The 23,280-nt window shown below is 42.6% G+C and overlaps 1 protein-coding gene across 4 annotated transcripts; it reads left to right on the top strand.

The window, feature by feature from the left end:
- The first annotated feature begins 656 nt into the window (after positions 1-656).
- On the top strand, positions 657-6,320 carry LOC133887181 (disease resistance protein RGA4-like). Of its 4 annotated transcripts, none has more exons than XM_062327133.1 (3): positions 657-1,668; positions 2,470-4,465; positions 4,602-6,320. In XM_062327133.1, the coding sequence occupies exons 1-2, from the start codon at positions 890-892 to the stop codon at positions 4,412-4,414; spliced, it is 2,724 nt and encodes a 907-aa protein (XP_062183117.1). In that variant the 5' UTR covers positions 657-889; the 3' UTR covers positions 4,415-4,465; positions 4,602-6,320. The 4 variants fall into 4 exon arrangements, with proteins under 4 accessions (XP_062183117.1, XP_062183115.1, XP_062183114.1 ...); XM_062327131.1 differs by having other exon boundaries at positions 658-1,668; positions 4,595-6,320; XM_062327130.1 differs by having other exon boundaries at positions 664-1,668; positions 2,470-4,512.
- Positions 6,321-23,280: the final 16,960 nt, after the last annotated feature.

Here is a 23,280-nt window from a genome sequence, read left to right as displayed (position 1 = left end):
CATTGCTTAATCACCCTAGTCACAGACATGCTGGACCGCCGCTGCAACCGCAATTCCTCTAAGGAGACGCCAATGACTTGCTTGCCTCTTGTCACATCACTGTTCGAGTGCTATTTGATTAATAATAGTGATTGGACATAGCTCTCCAGGAATCGCCTTGAAACTTCCACAGGCGGAGCCGGCTTTTGATGAAACAACTTCTTGATTAAGATGCAGCCAGTGACTCATTGTTGGTTCAGTTTTCTTTTCTTTTCTTTTTTTACTTTAAAGGGGTTATTTGGAATCCTAGAATTTTTATGATTAATTTCAAATTTATTGCCCGTGCTGCGCGTGCTGCTGTAGGAAAAAAAGAAAATTATTGCCCGCAGGAGTACGCAACTGACCAAGCTGTGGATGCATGGCCAGCAGTATTCGGTTTTCGGATTCTTCGTTCGGAGTCCTCGGATGCATGGCCACCAGCATTCAGTATTCAGCAGTATTCTTCGTTGGACGTGGACTAGGTTGTCTGGCAGCGCGCGGGAGTCAGTCAACTCTTTTGCCTCGATGCGGCGCGTCATTTTTGGCTGTGAATCCAAGGCGCTTCTGGGAAATTTCTGCGAAAGTTCCGGGGGTGGACGACATCACGCAACTCTGCAGGTCGTTGTCGCAACGAAAAAGGCTACGCATTGACTTTGACGAAACACTACGCATTGGGATCCCCCATGTATGTATGCCCTTCTTCTCTAGCTCTGCCCTCTCCTAGCTTTACCAGTTTCCGGCCGTCCATAGCAACCAAGCAAATATCCAACCAACCAACCAACCACACTTTCGTGCTGATCGAGTGTTCTTTCAGACGCTCGATCAGCACTGATCGAACAGAACACTCGAGAGCCAAGAGGAAGAAAGGGGAATGGAGGGTGCCATAATCGGCGCGGTACTGAGTGGCACCCTGCCGAAGCTCTACTCGGCGATACGAGAAGCAGGCGAGAAGCTGTATCACCTTAAGGCTGATGTCGAATCCATCCAGTCTGAGCTTGAGTCTATCAAAGCTGCCATCCAAGATTATCGCACGGGTCGCTATGATAAGAGCGATAATGCTGTGCGGGGAGTCTGGATTGCACGTCTGAGGCGCTTGGCGTACGACATCGAGGACCTCGTAGACCGCCACGGCGCCAAGAAGGTGACCCATGCGCAGCTTATCCCCGAGATTCTGAAGCTCAAGATATTAGCAGAGGAGATATCCAAGCTGCCTGAACGTTATATCAGTCCTGAATCAAAGCAGAAACCACAAGACGGCGCTTCATCCTCCACCTCAGGAGCACTGACCTCCCATGATCAGGGCATTCCTGGTCAGGCTGGACACGAGGTCGTGGGCATGGACAAGGCCCTCCGTGACCTTACGACTCTGCTACAGAAATCTGAGAGTCCAACGGAGGGGAAGCTCAAGGTGATCTCCATCGTTGGCTTTGGTGGCATAGGTAAGACTCTTCTTGCCGGCCAAGTGTATAATCTTGTGCACCATGAATACCCTCTGCACGCTTTTGTTAACGCGGGGGGCGTCAAGAATATGGTGGAGATTCTGAAAGAGATACTCAAACAATTACCTGAGGCCAGTACCTCCAAACAAGATGAATCACAACACAGGAATGACGTGGAAACACAACTCAAATTACGCCTTGGGACCAAGAGGTGATTACTTTTCTATATTGCTGATTAGTTTCCCCCATGAATCAAAAAGTTTTTCTTCCTTCTGTTATCGGTACTCTCTTTTACTAGATAGAGTTACAAGAAAAAGGATCACAAGAAAAACATGGTAATTTTTCTACCAAGGTCCACTAGTAAACCCAGTAAACCGGACATATCGGATATACCGGGCCGAATTTTTTCCCTAGTGCCACCTTACTCTTTACTAATTCCACATTCTCATTTACTTACTCTATGAGAATGTGCGTGGGTAGTTAATTACAATTTGGGACTGTCTAATTCCCAAGTGATTGAAACTTTGTTACTTTTCAGTCGTTTCAGTCTTATTATTGCAATTTTAAGCTATGTAGCCGTAGTTTTAGGTGACTGAGAGAAAAAAAATTCAGGCAACTCAAAAATAGCAAAATTGTTACAATTTTGACTAGTTCACATCTAAATATTTCAATCGGTTAAACAAAAGTGAAAGATTTTTCAACCAAGAGTATTTTGATACTGTTATTTAATTACAAGGATCAAACAAGGTCTTTTTGACAAAGGCATGGATGATAATAAACATAATCATGTCTGCAGTCATAAGTATTAGAGTTACATAGCATTTGTAGTACTTTCAAATATACCTTTGCAATTATGAGGGCAATTTGGCTCGTTAGGCGCAAATGAACTATGGTGTCATTCACTGGGCCTCGAACTAAACTGTACCTTTAAACAAAATGATCAAACCTTAATACAGAGGAGAATGGGTATCGATTGACTTACTACATTTCCCAATTTCTCTCTTATATGCAGGTACCTCATTGTAATCGATGATGTACATACTGAAGAGCGGGGCTGTGATATAATATCTGCCTTCCCCGAGAAAAAGGGAGTGGACAGCAGAATCATCGTGACAACAACCATACAGTCAGTAGCGGAAGCTTGCAGCTGTGGTGACGGTCACGTGTACAAGATGAGACCACTCGAAGATGATAAATCAGAAGAGCTATTCTTCAATGTTTCTCGCAAGAGGTCAGCTTCAGAGGCGATGAAGCAAGGGTCATCGAAAATCCGGAAGAAATGTGACGGTGTACCACTGGCTCTAGTTAGCATAGCCCAATTTTGCAAAGGAGATCTGAATCAGAAGAAATGTGAAGACGCCTGGAGGAAACTCTGTACTCCGAAAGAGGAGGACCGCAGTCTAGCGAGAATGCAGCGTGTGCTGGTCAATAACTACGAAACTCTATGTAGCCCTTGTCTCCAGGACTGCTTGCTCTATCTTTGCATGTTCCCACATGGCCATCCTATCAGGAGGGCACCTCTGATAAGGCGATGGCTGGCTGAAGGACCAGCAATGGGATTCAGCAGTGGCAGTGACCCACACGGGAATTTCGAGACCCTAATCGACCGAAATCTCATTTGGCCCATCAATGAGAATGTGAAGACATGCAAAACTCCTGGGATGATGCTCGAGTACATCACCGGCATTTCCAACTCGGAGAATTTCATGAAGCTGTCATGTGGTGATTGGACTGCACCCCAAGACATCCGCCGGCTTTCCCTCCATCCTCTAGAGGACATGCGGGTTTTGCAACACAAGGACCTATCCCGTCTCCGGACTCTGGCGGTATTCAACGAAGGCCAGGAGGGTCCTTTGGACTTTGCCAAATGCAAGCTGCTGCGAGTGTTGGATCTGGAGGCATGCAATTGTGTGAATGAAAGCCACCTCGAACAAATATGCGAGCTGTTGCATCTGCTCAAATATCTTAGCCTCCGGCTCCCGAAAAGTATCACCAAGGTCCCAAGTATCCCAAGTAATATAAGCAACCTGAAGTTGTTAGAGACACTCGACCTGGGGAAAGAGACGGTGGTCATGGTGCCTGTTGAAGTCATTGAGCTGCCCCACCTAAAACACCTCCTTGGAAAGTTTAAGCTTCTATATTACACATGGGGCAAAAGCTCAAGAAAGGTCCTGGAGGAGAACAGTATGCTGGAGACGCTAGCAGGATTTGTCACCCGCCGGGGCCAAGGGTTCCCACCGCTGATGCGTCATATGAGGCGACTGACGAAGGTGAAGATATGGTGCGACCCCGATGCAGATGCCAGAATATTATTGACTCCTCTTTCAGAAGCCATCAATGAATTCCTTCTTAAACAACAAAGCACGCCGGATGTCCGTTACTCCCTGTCAATTGACTTCCAGCAACCATTCCCGGATTTTCGATGTGCTCCTGATCGTCGTGGTAATCTTTTCTCCCTGAAGCTGCGTGGCCATGGCAGGCTGACACAAATCCCTGAGTTTGTTACTAGAGTGGGTACTATTACAGAGCTGTGCCTTTCGTCCACTACTCTGATTTTCGGAGATGATGTTCTAAAACGACTGAGCTATCTGCGCGTATTGCAATATCTGAAGCTGGAGGCAACAAGTAGCATCAAAGGTCCTGAGCAACGTAGCAGCGAAGAAGGCCCCGTCGTCATACGTCCTGAGCAGTTGAAGAGCCTAGAGCGGATGTGCCTTGTGGCCGAGCAAAACCTGCCCTGGATAACAATCCAAGATGGAGCTCTGAAGTACCTTGTCTCACTTCACCTCATCTGCCGAGGTCTAGATGGTCTTTCCGGCGTCAAAATCACAGACCTCAAGGCACTCAAGGAAGTTGCGCTCCATTCTGGAGTTGCCAAAGAAACAAAGGAAAATTGGGAAGAAGCTGCAGAGAGGCATCCTAATAGGCCCCGCGTTCTGTTCATCGAAGGACCCTAATGCAGGGATCGAGATCCTCTGCCGTGCGCGGAAGAAACATATCTACAAAAGGTACGGCGGGGATCCAGGTCCTTGGAGCAGCATCCCGTTCCCGGGCGGTAAGTTTTATTCTGCGTGTCTGCGCAGCGTATGTGCACTAATTACGAAAATCAAACATACTGACGGTGAGCTTACTTTTAGTATGCAGTGCAATCAACTGTCGCTACGGTTGCTTGGAACGTCAGGGAAAATACCTGGTGTCACTGCTTCGATCTGCTGTTCCATCCTTGCTGCTGCAAGATTGATTTGTCTCCTTTCACGTCAGTGACGGACCCAGGATTTGACGATTGGGTATTCAGTATTAAAAAAAATGTTCAATCCAAAATACGAGAAGTCTATAGTAGCGTAAATTTTAAAATATAAATTGTTCCTAGTAGAGAAGTTTCAACTAATTAAAAAAAATTACAAAATATTTAAAAAAAATTACAATTTAACTTTGTGTTCCTTTATGGCTTGGAAGCGTTTAATTATGTCACTATCCTTAACTTGCACAAAAAATTCACGCTCAACTGCTGATTGCCGAACTAGGCAATCACAACATAGATATCATAAGCTCCTGATGTTTGTTGCTATGTGGGCTCTTTTCAGTTAGGAAAAAAAATGCAAAATCCCTCCTAAAAGTCACTTGGATTTTAACTTTCCCCTCCAAAATTTGTTTTGTTGTAAAAAAAACCCCAAAGGTTTGATTTTGTTGCAAAAACACGCCCAAAAATTTAAAAATTTTAAAAAAATCACAATAAATTCTAAAAAAAACTAGAGACAATTATAAGACCTTTTGTGAAATTTGTTTTCAAAAATAATATCCTTTGCATCATATTACATGGAGAGTAAGTTTGAAAAAAAAGAAAAACGTGCAACTCATTTATTAATTTGAGTTAAATGCATAGTTAATTATTTACTAATCCAAAAATTATGAAACAAAATTTTTTAGTCTTCTTACATGATCCTCTATCTTGTAAAAATACATGAAATCTTGAAATAGTTATTGTAACGTGCAGGATTGAGTAAATGTGTTGCAGATAGATTAATTCATAACTAATCCATAACACCCCCAAAATTAGTGAAACCACTTTTATTAGTTTACTGAAACAATTATTTGTGTAGGAAAAATAATCGTAGACATGACAAAGTTAAAATAACATGAGTTAATAAATGAGCTGCACATTTTTTTTTCAAACTTCCTCTCCATGAAATATGATGCAAAGGATATTATTTTTGAAAAAAAAATTCACAGAAGGTCTTAGAATTGTCTCTAGTTTTTTTTAGAATTTTGTTTTGAGATTTTTTTATTTTTTTTGAATTTTTAGGGGGGGGTTTGCAACAAAATCAAATTTTTGGGGATTTTTTTTGCAACAAAACAACTTTTGGGAGGGAAAATCAAAATTCAAGTGACTTTTGGGGTTTTTTTGCGGTTTTCCCTTTCAGTTAATAGGTCAAGTGAAGGATGGATAGTAGCTTGGGCTCACGATTTGCTGAGTGGTCTGATGGATTGAAGCAGCAAAGATATATATACGTAGTATAGGTGCTATATACTCAATTTTTTTGCAAAAAAGTTGGGTATTCAATTGAATACCCATGCATCATGGTGGGTCCGCCCATGTTTCACGTCAACCGGTTATCTTTTTTTGACCACTTCTTAAATATTTTCAGAATAAACATTTTAAGAAGTTATATCCAAAACTGAATCTTTTTTGCTACGGCATCGCAATTATCATGGTAAGAAACTGCTGCCATGGCAAGGATTTGGCCAAGTTGCTGTTGGTAATATGTTCTAGAGATAATTATAATGATATTATATTATATCTATGTTTGTGTACTTTTAAATAATATAGTATTCTATTATATAGAAAATTATCATTTATATTGATCAGTAAGTGTGTGACTTATTCATGAAGCTCTTTGTTTGTGTTATGATGTTATTTTAAATGATCTCTGGTTTTATATTATAATGATGATTAGTAGACCGACACATGTATTGATTGATAATTATGTTTCGTAGATTATAGATATAGAGATATCAAATCGATAATATAGACACATATAACATAACATGATTCTAGATCAACCCATTTCAAGATATTACTGGGATTGTTATATGCGGTGTCATCATTTGTAGCATCAAATGATGTATCTATAGAATATTTAGATCTGAGATCTTCATTGATTTTCAAAATATATAATGTCACATTTTGAGGCTATCAAACGCTACTCCATAACCGGGTGTAACCATAAAAATAGTTTTTGAGTTTTGCTATAAACATGTTATAAGGTACGAGCGATCGAGATGAAATCTGATCTACCTAAATAATATGAGAGATATCTCGAGGCCCATCAATATAGTTATTGTGACGCCCGTCTCCGCAACTACCGTCGCCCGTTTTTCTCCTCCATCTCCTCTCTCTGCCCATGCCGTGCCGCAACTGCTGCCGAAAAAGCCGCCGCACGATCTCCACCCCGCGCCCCTCTTCGCAACCGCTCCTCCCGCCTATATAATCCAAATCAAACCTCCGGACGGGCCTCCTCTCACCACACCGCACCCAAAGCCCCAAATCTCATCGAGTTTCCTCCCCCAGAGCGCCTTCACTCCGTCGCCGAACCTTCCCCGAAGGTTGCCGCCGTCGCCGAGCCGTTGGAGACCGCCCCGACGCGAACTTGCCCCTCAAACGGGTTCGCCGTCGTCTCCTCTCCGCGTTCCGCCGCTCGCCGTCGAAGTCCGGCCACCGGAGCTCAACTCCGGCGACTCTCCGGCCAAGCACCGCCGCACCGAGCCCTGCGCCGCCGACCAGAGGAGGAAGACTCAAGGTGAGCCGTCCGATCTTGCAGCAACGGCCACGATTAGATTGCAAAATACCCCTTCGCTAGCCATTCAGATCGCGCCACGTGTCCTCTTTAACCTAGTCAGCTTATGAGAGCCACGTCAGCGCCACGTGTCAGCCGCGTCAGCTGAGCCGAGCCGGTCAGCGTCCACGTCAGCGTGATGATGTCATGCTGACGTCATAAATAGGGTTTTCTAATTAAAAATAAATCTGTTAATTCTTTTAAATATGTACTTTTGCAATTAGGTCCCTAGACTTTTATGATTTCACAAAACAACCCCTGATAGCCCTGTTATTTTACTTTTAGCCCCCTGAACTTTTAGTTAATTGCGAATAGGTCCCTGGACTTTTACAAATCAGCCCCTAGAATTTTCTGTTTTACAAATTAGCCCTTGTTCTTTTTCAGAAAAGCCCTTGTAGCTTAAAACCCTCATAACTTTTTCATACAAGCTCCGTTTTAGGCGATTCTCGCGCTCCCGCGATCGTAGCAGCGAGTACTTTCCGTTAGTAGGCTTTTTATAGCGCCTTGCTTCTGTTTGGTGCACTGTTCTTAGTGTTTCTTTTGTGTTGTTTGTCGGAAGTTCCTGCGATTAGTCGATGACGTTCTGGAACAGTTTGAGTGACTTCAAGATCAAGATTTTGACAACACTGAGCAGCACTTCGGAAGGAGGCAAGTGTCCTTGAACATCTTGCACCTATTTTTAGGAATTTATGTTAGTTGTTTACCCTTCATTGCATGCTTGTCTAAATTGGAAACCTATGAATAGGGTTTACTAGCTTTTGTCTGAATATCCTTGTCGCCATTGATGGGTCATGGGAAGAAAATGGTAGATATGCTAGTCGCTGTCCTGGTTGGGTTAGAAGTTAAACTTGATTAACGATTATGCAACATGAATCGAGTATGGTAATCTTTCGTAGCAACATGAAATAGGGATCCTAACAGGATGGTTGTTATGTGGATGGTGCATGAAGGCACATTTGTTGTGCCGCACGTTGGAAATGTGTCTGTTCCTATGTGGGGTCCTAAGGACCGGTTCTTGAAGCCTGTAACCCGGCATAACAGCACAACCATGAGGCCTATATGGGTACGACCTGGCCAAGTAATTAGTGCCCTTCATATTCTGTACGCACCAATGGACGGTTAAGTGGCACAAGAGGGGGCCTCTGTAGTGGATGGAATCCCTGTTAGTGGTGAAACCTTAGTGGGTGCATATGGATTTGGAGGCGCTTTGTAAAGGCCTTGTAGTGAGACCCCGGCTCTACACCCTGGAAGTGTGAAGCAAAACGGGAATCACGACTCATGGGTAAAGTGTGCAAACTCTGCAGAGTGTGAAACTGATCGATCAGCCGTGCTCACGGTCAAGAGCGGCTTGGACTTCTTCTTGATTAGTTGGGATCAGGGTTCTGGTATGGATGGTCGGGTAACCAGGTAATGGAATTGTCTGGTGAGTTATGGTAGCCGGATATGGAATATCTGGTGAGCCTGGTAGTCGGATGGAATCCGATAAGCTGTTCTTGTTTAAGTTGTGTCTTCATACCTAGTAAATAGGATGCCTGATTCTGGGAGTTGTAGGTTAATGTTGCTTAGTGCAGTAAACCAGTGTCTAACCTTTTCTTGACTTAAGCCCTCATGTCATATTTTCCTACACTTGCGGAGTACGATATGTACTCACACTTGCTATTTCCAAAAATAAATGCTGCTCAGTTGGAGAAGACTACACAGAGATCAATGAAGTTGAAGACTACAATGAAGATGGAGCGTCCTAGGTCGCGTTGCCCCCAGTCGATTGCCTGTGGTGTGCCCTAAAGCTTTCGTTGGAGTTTTCTCGAGTTCTTCCGCTGCTATTCAAAACTCTGGTAATTGTTTCAATAAAGTTGTTTTTGTTCGGTATAGAACTGTATATCATTGATATGTGACCGCATGTATGATGAAACTGATCCTGGCATACATGTGGAATACACCTAGTTGTTCTTTTGAAAAACCGGGCGTGACAGTTATGTTAGAAAGCGCATAGTCGTATCAATATGAATAAAGAGTTAATTATAAATTTAATAATTCACTATAAGTATAACACTTAAACTTGACTGATATTGTAAGACAAAAGAATGGGGCAAATGCTACCACTCCACCATCTCATTGCCACTGCTGCCTCTCAGTTTCAATCTTGACAGCCCGAAATACACAAAGGAAGAACAAGATACAACCCGGGAAGTTCTTGCACACTTGCAGACTTGCTTGTGTGAAACACAAGGATGTCGTAGTTCTCATGGCATCAAAATCACAAGTCACACGAAGTCTGGAACTCTCCCAAATGATAGTAACAAGAAAATAAAGAAATTCAATTCATTCCATGGCACAAGGCAGATTGAACAATTGATGGTATATACTGAACTACTGATGAAATTAGGTGCACGGAATATTGGCAAAAGCAATTCGTCAAAAGTAGATCTTGTCTTGCTTATCCGGCTTGCAGTTGATCTCATCGAACACTACCACCTCAGGCCCCGGCGGCGCAAGCTGAAGCCTGAGCGGGCAGCTCATGTTCAGTTTATGTTTCTTGGCAATCAGAATCCGATGGTACGTGATCTCTCCAGAGAGGCGCACCTCCATCTTGAACAGGCCTGTCGCATTCTGCTTCTTGAAGTCCTCGGCTGCCGCGGCGCCGAGGAGGAATGACGGCACGTCCCCGCCGGTATGGAGGAGGTGCACCTCTGTCTTGCCCCGCCGGCACTTGTGCATCTTGTCCACGACGGTGACGGTGTGCAGGCGCCGGTCGTGGAAGACGAAGGTGGCCACGAGGGGCTTGGTGTGCTTGATGGTCATGGCTCGATTGGAGTTTCGAACGGTGAGGGCCACGGAGATGTTGTACCTGAAGAAGGACGTTGTCGTCCCACCGCCCTGTGTGGTGGCGAACTCGAAGGTGTCGAGACGGGCGTCCTCAACGTTTGCTGTGACATGGGGAACGACGGCGAAGCGTATGATGAGGACGACGGCAGTAGCTAGGACAAGGAGGACGATGACCAAGAAGATGAGCCACCTCTTGATTCTCTGTTGAGTCCTGTAGCGACAGAAGCGATCGTAGCAGCTAGCCATTTGTGTTAGTATCTCTCCACGACCCGAAATGCTATGTTCTATGCCCGAATTGACGAGATGAACAATATCTGCATTGTCATTGTCATAGTCAACTACTGAAGATTATGAACCTACAGTGGCCACCGTCTTTGTGATTGTGTAAAAAGCGACACTGAAGAGAAAGAAATAGGAGAGGACGCTGTAACGTATGCATACGCTCCTCTGAGCCGTCGCTGCCTCATTGGAGTGTAGGATTGGGCTCTCTGCTCGAGCCTCAGACACCCCCGGACCCTCGTCCCTGCGACTCTCTGCCCATTTGTGTCCTGTGTCGCCGGAAAGATGCGCAGCTACTACTAACACAAGGACATGCGCGAGAAGACGGGTACAGTACATAGGCCCACTTGAGTCCTTTAAGGACGCTGGCCTAGCTCCGCGTGTGCAGGCGCTTTCCGTTTGGTTGCCTGCATCTTCACTGGAGCCTGCATCCGTCCGTACGGCTGCATCTTCCCAACCTGGCTGGCGGGAAACACCGGAATGGCCGTTTCTTCCGGGCCAGGCTAGCCACATGCAGCAGATTAGCGTTAACGATAGATAATTAGTAAATATTAGTTTATATTAGTACATTTTAAATTAGATTAAATTTTAATATGATAAATTAAGTATTATATAGTGTATTTATGCAAAATAAATATCACGTTAACACTTGTTTTTTTATTTCAATCTTATGCAACATATATTCATGCGGACAACCAAACACAATCTCTTCTCAGCCAGACTGAACACATACAGCCAACCAAACAGACTCTACTGCATCTCCTCAGCCTGTCTCAACTCAGCCTGTATGACTCATACGAGTCAGGTTGAAGACATGCTGGCAACCAAACAGGCCCTAATTGACGGGTCACGTGTAGTAGTAGATTCATCATTGCATACTTATATCTGAGTAAGCGGTCACTGCAGCCCGGGTATTGGGGCTGTCGTCTTCTCTAGTCGTCACAAGCAGGTGTATATGTCTGCTCATATGTCTGTCTCTGATCTGACTCGTTCCCAGCAGCCCCACCAGTCACCAGGGACGATAGCCTTTTGCTAATTAGGTTCTCCATCACGCTCAGCTGGAACTGTCTGTCCATTGCGCAAGGTGCATGTGCGTCAATGTGTCTGACGAGTGTGGGCAAGGAAAGGTAAGAGTGTGATTGGCTAGTTGTATGTAATGTTGTCCGTATGTACTGTATGCTTAGGTTGACAGAAAATAAATCAAATAAAATTATATTTGTTAAAAAATAATGTTTGATTGGTTGTAGCTGTATGAACAGGCTGATATAAGTTTCTATTTAGTTGATTAAATCTGAGATCGCATAAGCGGATACAAGAGTTGAGATTCTGATAAGTTGCATGTGATTTTATGATATTGACAAATGGATCTGTATGAGCAGATACAGGCTGTTGTATCCGTCGGATTAGACTACTAGTGTATATTTGTATTCATCGAACTAGACTAAAACAATATAGGAAAGCAACCAATAAATTTTTTTCTGATATTATATACCTCCACAGAACAGAATCTCTAGATGCGAGCATCCATCCACCCCTAATTGTACGATCCTTATCCCATCGGGCATGTAGCGACGCGAAATAGTAGTGGATACAGATTTATTTAAAAAAACATTGGATAAAAGTTTATTTTAAAAAAATATTGGATGTATGTTTGGTGAAATGGTGAAGCAACTGAGTCTTTGGCGGCTAGCTCTTGGCTTCGTCGCCTTCACCATCACGGGTCCAACTGCAGCTTGCCACATGAATTGACTTGAGCCTGCAGCCCGACAAGTCACGCCGTTTCTACAGTGCCCACGTAACAAACATTTTAGACCTCGCAAATTCTTGTTATTGTGATTTAAACCTTTTAGGCTTTATGTAATTACTAGAAGTGCTATTATAAGTCGTGCAGAAAACACCCTTCGAAATATAAATGGTAGATTAATATTTAATACTTTAGTAAATTGCTTATTGATGTAACAGCTTAGAGTTTCGTCTTCTTCCATGATAGTAAAATTTACTAAAATTTAAACTTTTAGATGTAGTTGGTTCAAATTAATCCAACCTGTGTGCCGATTTAGACATAAACCAAGTCCAAATCTCGTTCCAAATCAAACTCTCAAGTCAAGTCTTCTCTAATCTACCTCAAACTCAGTTCAATGTCCTGGTTCAACCCATATCCAAATCAAATTCAAATATTGTATCTAAAATATTATACTAAATCAATTCCTTTATCTGTCTCCCAAGAATCAAAATCCATCGCAGGCCTGATCTTCTATTCCCTTTTTCCTTCATTGCAACCGAGCCCATCGTATTCTTTAGTCTTTCTTTTCTTCAGGCCTAATCCTCCCAACCGACCTGCTTACTTCTGATCCAACCAATCAGTCCAGCAGCCCAGCCAACTCCACCTTCCTGCAGGCTGCAGCTCAGTCTGTTTTCCCCTACCCGGCGCAGGTTGCTGACCCCTGTAGCATTTTCTGCTACCTCACGCTCTCTTTTCTCACGCGCAGGGTTCACAAATTCGATGGTTATAGCTCGAAAATCGTGATAACCGAATTTACCGCTCCACTCCGATTTCATAATACGAACGGTTACCGACTTTGAATTCAAAAAATTCAAATCGGATTTGAAAAAAATAAAAAATTCAGGAAAAAATTCCATAAAAAACTAGAGACAATTCTAAGATTATCTGTGTAATTTTTTTAAAAAAAATATTATTTGCATCATGAAATATGTGCTCAAACATTGAGAGTTAAAAAAAGACAAAAAAAAAAGAGAAAAGGCCGAAACGGGCCGAATGCACAGTGCAAACAGCCTGTTTCGGCCCACCTCAATGGGATAAGGGCTCACGAGGTCTCCTCCTCCACGCTTAGGTCCCCTGCTTCGTTCCACATCCAAATCTCCACCCTCCTCGCCCGGCTATCTAGATCCACCACGCTGTCGTGCAAATCCGGCAGAGACAGCGCAAATCTTGGTCGAGAAGGAGTGGTTACCGACCGAGGAAGAGCAGTTACCGATCGCAGAGGCAACGCTGACGCTGAGCGATTTTTCGCTCGATCCAATCGATAACCATTAAAACTCTAGCGATTTTTCGCTCGATTCGGTTGATATGCGTGCTTAGAAGGTCGTCAGTTCGATGAACGGTCGAGCTCGGTTAATATCCATACATCATTACACTTGAGCATTTGTCGGAGCACGTAACTTGAGATATTTAATATAGTTAAAATCTACAATATTGTATCCTAGTACTTCATCGATATACATTAGCGCATGAATTAGTGTACTCTCTTTCGCTTGACATGGATGACCCAATGCTTTACCATAGACAGTAAACAATGTCTTATTAGCTGGTTCATTTCCTCTTAAATGAAACCTTATATCAGCCTGGAAGTTGCCTTCACTAGTGAAGTCCACTCCGAGGCTATAAAAGCTTAACCCAAGATGCTACATTGCTTGATCTAAGATAGCATGAAAGCTAATTGACGCAAATATGTCACCAAAAATATCCTACAAACAAAGAAAAAAATTATGAAAATAATATACGCTAACAGTCATGTATATCAAAACAACCGGATTACATATTATTGTACCATATCATATTCATTGAACTGAGCGAGCCTCTCATTGATCGAAGCCAAATCCTCTTCGCCCTCCTCAAGTGCTTTTATTCGAAAATAGTTGCAGTCGGGCAAAAAGAACCCATGCTCCTCAACCGCTTTCAGGCACCCTTCCACGACGATTTTTTAGGCATGCAACACAATCGGTGATGCATTGCCACAGGCCCTAATAGTGATATCCCCACTACTTTCTCCCCTTGAACGTATGTAAAGAGATAGATAGCTCCACAAAATTCCTTCCATCTACCGTGGATTACACCAAAAGTACAGTACCACCTATCGCAGGGATTACCTCTTTGAGCCATACGATCGGTTTCAACACATACATGATAGGATGATATGAATTGAGCCTAATGTACTATAAACTTAATTAAATTGTTGTGTCCTAATGAGTGTTGCTACGAGCCTAACAATGAGGGAGAAAAAGGAAAGAGGTTACGTATTATGCTCGGGCTCGATCCTGTCGACCGTGGGGTCGTCACCAAGGATGTCGTCGGTGGGTGAACGCTTGGAGAGTAGTGGACGCCTGGTGCGCGAGCCGATGAAGGAGTCGTAGGGATCCATCCAAGGCTGCTACGGCCCCCGCCGCTACCTTGAATCCATCGCCCTAACCCTAGCAGGCAGAAGGGGGCAGCGGCGTCGGGCTGTGGTGGAGGCGGGAGGATGGCGGCAGCGTCGGGCGGCATGGTGCTAACGGTGGCAGCGGTGGGAGTTGGAGGTGAGTGGACATGAGCGGAGATGAGAGTTGTCGAGAGAGAGAAATGAACGGATAAGAGTGGTCGAGCAGCAGATGGTTGACGTAGAAATTAGTGACGTGTGATAAGGACACCCGTCACTAATGAGTAATTAGTGACGGGTAAGAACTACGACTCATCACTAATTACTTTAATATTAGTGACGGGTCTCATAACAACCCGTCACTAATGAGTGGACTACATTTAGTGATGTGTGCTCCATCTACCCGTCACTAATAACTACATTATTAGTGACATTCTTTAACGTTACCCGTCACTACTACTTTAGTGACGAGTCATTCCCTCGCCGTCACTAATGAATCCTCATTAGTGACGGATCTTGATCGCGTTCCAACCTGGGCAACACATTAGTGACGGGTCGGTACTGGACCCGTCACTAATAGTGCATTAGTAACGCGTACTGAGAAGTCGTCACTAATAACGTATCTCCTTTGATGGTTTCTTATGTAGTTACCCTATACTACCTAAATAATTTAAGCCTGAGATTATTCCTCACTTTCATCATCATTGAAAACAAGCTGCAAAATATTATCATTATCGGTTCATAACATTAACATGTAGTGATACTTTCTTCATTATCATTACAGTTCATAACAAGAACCATTAGTCATAATTGTTTTTCATTGTCAGTTCCTTTCGGGTGGACTATCACTATTAATTTTTTAAAGAACCAACAATGGTAGAGGGTTGTGGATAAATAAATTGATGATTTACCACTCAAAAAATTGATCATTTGATTAAGATATCATTTATATCGATAAAATATAGGACCATGTGAGTCTACCACAGATTGGTGCTTCTTTAGTAGCGACTGTTTTTTATCACGACCCAAACTGTAGGTGCACAATGCATGCGGCTGTCTGTCTGCCTGTGTTTTGTGCTTGTGAGTTGCGTGGGCCTAATCTCTTTTGTCCCCTCTCTTACAGCCCAAAATGGAGTTACTTATTATTTTCATGCAACCAAACGAAATGGAGTGAGTTAGCATGACTCGGGATGAACAGAAGAAGCGTGTGACTCCTACTACGTACTACTACATTCTTCCTTTCTTAGGCTTGACGGCCTACTAGTTCCTTCATCCAGTGGGAAATACGAGTGATCCATACAAGGCATCTAACAACAACTCGATGTTAAACGTTTAGGGCCCGACAGCTGGGAAATACTGGCCCCGAATGTAGGTGAATATCAGCTCAAATTTAGGCCCAGTTGAGATAACTACTTTAGGCTCTAGCCCACCTCTATTGCTTTATCTGTTAATCTTTTTTCAAGACTGCACCACGACGAACTCAACCAGTGTAACTCACGACAACTTAATTTAATATAGCAACTTAGTCATGTCAAGTTGAAATTTGGAAACCTTGTGCTTCTTTCCCTCGACGACTTGAACCTCGCAAGTCTACACATAATAACACCACTATAGAAACCGTTATTAGTGCTAACGTGGACATAGACAAAAATTTAACATTGACGCACTTATAGCTAGTTTACATGAATTGTTAGAGACACCTTGACATGACTCCATGTTGTATCCTCTAAAAATGCCTTTTCCCGGCCTCTATGACGTTGGATGAAACTGTTGGATTTTTCTTTTCTTTTTCTATCTTGATCAACCTTGCATTAAAGTGCATAGTTCAATGATATCGAGCTTAAGCCGAGACAAAAGATACTAGGTTAAGCTCTCCGTGCAGCTATGGCTCAAAAGATCGTCAGAGCCAACAGGCCAAAGCTCTCCAGGCTTGGTCGATGGTGGAGTTTTTTTTTAAAGGGTTACACAACCATCGGGCCTAGCGATTGTGTTACTAGTATTCAAGCCCGTACCGTAGTGCAGCCTGTGCGGCTACACAGGGCCTCCATATAGCACCTTCCTGTTCTTAGACCGAGTTACTTTGACAATCGTTATCTATCTTATTTTGCTCTCTCGGCCTTCTTTGATGAGGATAATGTGTAAAGTTGGGTCTGATCTGACCCATGTGGCTAAAATTAGATCAGGATACTATTTGGCCCGTCATTAGTTAGACCTTTGATGCTAACATTATTTTATGGGTTAGTAGCACTCAAAGATCCTATGCAATTCTCCCAATAGGGTGACACTTGGCAAAATTACTAAACTATGTTTTCCAATATCTGGTTCGAAGTATGAGGTCCAAAAAGGTTTGCCAAATGATATATTGAAGTATAAGTGAATTGTCTATCTTTCCTTATTAGTTTAGGTTTTTGAGTAAGTTGGTCGGTGCATGTAGCTCAATATGGTATCAGGATCAAAGTTCTCGAGTTCGAGTCCTGATGGGCGCAAATAAACAAAAAATTACAACCGGCTCCTATTTCCACATCTAAAACCTGAGGGAGCCTCCACGTGAGAGAGAATGTTAAAGTATAAGTGAATTGCCCACTTTTCACTATCAGCTTAGATTTTTTGGTGAGTTGGTCGGTGCATGATCGAACGGTAGCTGATGGTGATCAATCAGTAGCACGTAGTTAAGAATTCTAAGACGTATTTTCTGGCAAGTTCTAACTCTTAGAAAATAATTTTACTACTGATATGACAAATAAAAAATGTTTTCATATATGTGGGGTCTAATTTTAAATTTTGCACCGGACATCTAATTTCTTAGGTACGGCTCTAATCAAAATGAAATTCAGATAACTTTATGCTATCCTGTCCCTCTTGCAGCAACTGCTCAGTTTTTCTTCATAAACCTCATCCATCAGTTTGAAAATCTTTTTTCACACAAATACACACCAAAAAAGGATTCAAATAGATGATGTTTTCCTCGGACAATGGGCAACATAATTAACACTCCAGTGTTCTTATTTTGTTGCAGCTGCTCACTTGTTTACACTTGCCAAGCAATGCATTAATACAACAATTCATTATAGTAAAATAATACGGAGGTCTAATAGCACAAAAAAAAATTACAACCGGACAGAAGAATTACAATTGTTTCTTACGGTTATCTCCTTTTTATCGGAAAAACTATGACAGAGCAAACACTGCAACGACACTGTAACAGCACCAATCAAACATGACAGCAGCACCAAAAAAGAACAACAATGAGAAGTTCAGTGCCATGCATAGGATGTGGATGCATGCTGTGGCATCCCAATTTATTTAGCAAATTAAGAAGAATGGTAATAATATAATATGAGAAAATCTCCACCGTACCTAATGACAAGAAAGCAGTAGCGGATGATTCATATAATTGCCCCAACTGATACCAATAACTTGCCATTTCAAGCAGTGATAATATGGTCAACGATTACCTTTAGTCCCTCGGTGTTATTCTTCAAATCATCTACTAAGAAATTGGTTATTTCATCTGTTTCATCACTAACTCTGAGATGCACCTCTTGGAGTCTTTCAAGGGTGTCAATGCCGAATATACAGACCTTCGAAGGATTCAAACTGCGTCTCAATCACCTCGAGTGCTGGCATTGCATTGTCAGAAAAGCCCAGCTTTGGTACAAGAGGAGCAAAGGAGCGTAGCAGCTTAAGGGTCGGGAATTCAGCAGAACAAAGATCTCCGGTCTCTGACTTGTTCTTCTCAAGGATGTCCTCTACGTCCTGATCCTGCTTTGCTGCACTCAGTGAAAAGGCAACAAAGATAGTGCACGGAGAAGCTCGAGAGTATCAGTCTGGAGAACTGTCACGGACAGGGTTAACTTGTCCATCCACTCTAATGTAATCTCAGAAATTCATCCAACCCTTAATCCCAACCTACACCAAGGAACGATGGATCCATCTCCCTAGCCTAGACAAGTTCCAGGCAACGGCTCCGGCAGTTTTGCCTTAGCTTGGCTTCAGTGGGCCATGGTTGTCCTTCCTGCATGCCGCGGTTTCGTCGTAACTGGGCTGAGTCTCCCAAGGAACCAGCAATCGTGAGCTGTGCATCGTCACAGCAATCGGCGAGGAAACCAGAGCAGTGCCACGCCGCGGCAGTTTGGTCGTCGGTTCCGATGATTCTTCACGCCGACGAGCAGTGTCAGTCACGACTCGAGAGGCATGCAGCAACACAACAGTGTTCAGCAGCTAACTAGACTGAAGATTACAGGTTAGTCCTACATCGTACGAGTGCCACAAAAATAGCTTCTGCTCAACGTGTTGACCATCTAGCTAGCTAGACTGCAAGTCTGCAGACAAACTCATTATATTCTTTACCACCCGATGACCAGTCCCCATACCTGTATTAACATGACCAAATTCTATGAGAATTTTTTGCCACAAGTTTTTGCCTCATTTTCTCCATTTTTCTTTCCTTCAAGCGGTCCACTTTAGGTTTTGGCTATCACAGTTTGTTCACACTCTTTGGAAAAGTTAATGTTAATTAACTTCCTTCGCTTCTAAATACAGTCACTTGACACCATGTACATACTAAAACAAAAGTCTTACATGTAGGTCTTCGGAATCCTGTTTAAAGGGGGGGGGGGGGGGGAAAGTGGGCCCAACTATGCAAGCAACAGTATGGTCTGTTGGGTGACAGTTGCAAGAGAGCAGCTTGAGGTGATAACCACTGGACATTCAGTAATTTCAGCCACTGATTGATCCAACAGCTATTATCTCCTTTCAAATCCTAACGAGAGAGAGAGAGAGAGAGAGAGAGAGAGTACTGAAACGAGTCAATCACAAATCAGACTCAAGAAAAAATATCAAGAATCTTAGACATCTAAAACCATAGAACGAGTTGATTGGTCATTTGACACGTCAAGCCACGGCTTTTGTTTTCCTGCTTTCTCACTCTTTTGGAGGAATAAGTTTTCCAGAGTCCTTTCTTATCTCCAAATCCCAAAACTTTTCGCCTCCGGTTTCACACTGCAATGGTAGAAAAGGGACACAGATGTTTGGCTCAAGGAAGCAAAGGTGAAGGAATCTCACTTAGCTACTGATTATTTCCAGCTTTGAGCCAACCTTTAACTTAAAAAAGTATTTTTTCCCTGTTAAGCACATGTTTTAGTCATAAGCAGCGGTGACCATCAGGAGCTGCTTTGCTGAGTAGTTGCATGGCGCGCATTTTTCTTGTGTCCCCTTTTCTCCCACTAGCTCCCCACTTTGGGTGAAGAAAGTTTTCTTGGCACAGCAGTATGGTAGGTATCTAGCTGGAGTAACCCTTGTACTATTGGTGTTCAAGAATCAATTATTACTTGGCCTTATCCATGCCATGCAGCTTTAGGTTTTGTTTAATATAGGAGTTATCTTAATCAGAACATGCATACATGATAAACTTGGGTGTAGCTTTCTTTTGTTCAGTTCTGATCCTTATTATTGAATTCAAAGCGAGACCGTTGATTTTTGAATTTGAAACGCAATCATGGAAAACAAATTGAATTTAAAACATGATCATGAAATTTTCTTAAATTCAAAATATCTCCATAGTAATTTTTTAATTCAAAACGTGATGCAGATTTTTTTTATTCAATATGTGACCGTGTGAAATTTTGGAAAAAGAAATCCAAAAGGTGACCATAGTAATTTTAAAACCAAAGCGAGTCTGTAGAATTTTTGGAATTCAAAACGTTGACGTGGAAAATTTTGAAAACATTTTTGAATCCATAACGTGATCATGGAAAAAATTGAATCCAGAAAGTTACGGTATGGTTTTTTGAATTCAAAACATGATCGTGGATTTTTTTAATTCATATCATGACCGTGGAAAGTTTTTTTAATCCAAATCATGATCGTGGAAATTATTTGAATCCAAAACATGACCGTGGAGTTTTTTTTAATTCAAAACGTGAGCATGGAAAATTTCGAAAAGATTTTTCAAACCATAACATGATCGTGGGTTTTTTTTTTCTGATTCCAAAATGTTCAGAGTGGCACTGACAGTCTAACCAAAGGTAGAAGACCAGACTGCTGCTCAATGCTCAACACTAGCATAGTGTGTTGTATCATGAGGCAATAATTGGTCAGGGAATTCTAATTAGTTAACGAGTTAGCTCCTTAAAGTATGGTTATGTGGTGGATATCAAGTAACTTTCACTAACTATATATTGCTTTATTCCGACTCCATCTAGGTCATAATATTATGCAGCAGACGACGTTTTAGTGAAGAAATCAGATGTGGAGGTGATGGTGGAGTCTAAGTTCGCCTAAGAGCAGAAAGGAAAAATGAAGTAACAAAAGTCGAGAAATTAAGAAATTTTGTATACATGTGACAATTCCCTTTATTAAGTTACACCTACAAAATGTAAAGGTCTAAACTTTTGACTTCTAAAATGATTATACGATATGATCCGGAAATGAACACGAAGCAGCAGAAAACTTCGATTTCGCAACATAAGAATATTTCTGATTTTCTGAAGCAGCCTTTTATTTCCGAGTCCAAGGCATGCATAAAATCAACTCAAATAAACATAATTTCTAGAGCGTTTGTGATCACAATTCACTGCATACATTCATACAAAGAGTTCCAAGGCGCATAAAAAAATCGAAGTGCTAAGCGCTATTCTGCTTTTTGGCAACATGATTCTAGAACTCTAAAGCTGGGACATGCTTTGGCTCCCATTTCCTACTCTGTCCTCTCTACACATAGAACTAGTGTTAGTGTACCCCTGTCTTTGTAGCTTCTAAGCATCATCATGTTCTCGAATGTAGTCAGATTATCCAAAGAAGTCATACTAAAGAAGATAGAAAAATGGAACTGAAAATTTAGAAAAGGAGCCATTCATGTGTTGAAATGCTTGCTGCATTCGTTATTGTCTCCCTTGCTTTTCCATGTCTCCACTTTGCCGAGATGTTCCGTTCAAACTTCAAAGTCATGACCAAAAGGAGACTAACATGCACTAGAACATTGGCTGGAACTGAATATTTCCAATGTTCTTATGTGCTGAGCATAGTAGTACTATTAGAGTCATAAAAAAATCACTACTATAATGCGGCATCAAACTTCTTCAGAGAATTCCTTTTTTTCTCCAAAGTTTTGTCCCCTACGTACGTACAAGTAGCTAGTCTACTTGTCGATCAGTGATTTGTTCCCTACCTGACCGTCAAGCACGCATGCATGCATGGATTCATCCCATCCAAGCATCCTTCTCTCTGAATTTGATCAAATTTTCAATCAGCAAGTGCGTGTAGAAATCGGCATTGCCGTCTCTTTCAGCTCCACCGGTTCAGAGCGACCGGTGAAGTGGTGTGATGCCGCCGATGGCCGCGGCGGCGGCGGCGGCCGTACGTGATAGGCGGACGGATTACATACTGCAATTGACTGAACCTGCACTGGTCTAGTAAAGGATCGAATACGGCACGTGAGGAAATGTTTGAAACTGGTCTGTGACAAAACAAGAAACAAACAAAAAAAAATCTTGCACTACTTCCAAGTGCGCTGTACATTTCTGTATATGCGTGCTGCTGGGTCACCTCACCATATTAAATGTTTTCGCACCAGTATACCGTCAAAGAAGACGGAATACTGGTTGGCCGGCCGCAGCCGTGGAAGACGACGGAAGGCCGGCGGCAGCCGCACAGTTCTTGCCGGCGGACGAGGGCAAAGGGCACCCAAACTGCTAGCGAGTAGCTTCTTCCAAACCAACTCTGAAATGATTGACTATCTTCTTCACTGATGCTTCAGGCTCTTCTTAGCCTCCTTTGAATCTGATTATGAACGTTGATCACCGATCAGACGGCTCCACGGGCGGCTCCATGATCGTCTAGAAGTCCGGGCTCCATGGGTATTGCTTGGTACGTAGAAGTCCGGGTACACCGGAATACGGACATAATACGGCGTCGCTGTCCAACTTGTCATACCAGCCGTGTGTATAGTATGTATTTGTCGATTTCAGTGACCTTTTTTGCAGGTAAAATACGTACGCATTTGAATGGTGTGCGTAAACTGTAAAACACGTCAACCGGTCTATTCTCAAATTAAATCCTCTGATATGACTACGTGGAAAAATTAGCATTTTTTCCTCCTGTTTTGCAAGTTGCTTGAGCGTAGAGTAAGAGTTTGAGTATCGTCTTTTCTGCACGGTACATCATATGCCTCCTCTGGAAAACCTTTGGTTACACTGAAGAAAGCAGACCCATGCATGTTTTTTCTTTTCTTTTTTACTTAGATGAATGGATCATGACTTGCGCTTCCTGAATTTGCAAATTCAGTCCCACTTGTCGCAATGCGAGATAGCAACAATAGATCGAAGCCCGTCGCTGCTTACATGCATCAATTTCCACTGCTCCAAACAACTAGGTATTCTGTCTGTTGATGAGAGTTAATAAACCTTCTATTATAAAAAAAAAGTATTATTTCTGTCGCTCTTGATGATGCATCATCTCAGCATGTCACTAGCTCACAAGTACATACCATTCATTCATTACGAAGCCATCTATCTATCTAGTGGCGCGCCATCCTCGTCTAATAAACCTTATAATTTGCATATATAGAGCAGCTCTCAACCATAGTTTTCTGCTCCATCATGATCTTGTGTCTATTTAACAAGCATCTCTGGGGAACTGAAGGTACCATGTCTCTCTACCCACTTTGCATCCACAAAAAATGGAAGCTAAATATAATTAACATCCCTTTTTCTCATGGATCCATTTCTCTAT

The sequence above is a fragment of the Phragmites australis genome, chromosome 12 (genome assembly GCF_958298935.1).
Source record: "Phragmites australis chromosome 12, lpPhrAust1.1, whole genome shotgun sequence".
NCBI classification, from domain to species: Eukaryota; Viridiplantae; Streptophyta; class Magnoliopsida; order Poales; family Poaceae; genus Phragmites; species Phragmites australis.
This window is presented reverse-complemented; position numbering and strand designations above follow the sequence as displayed.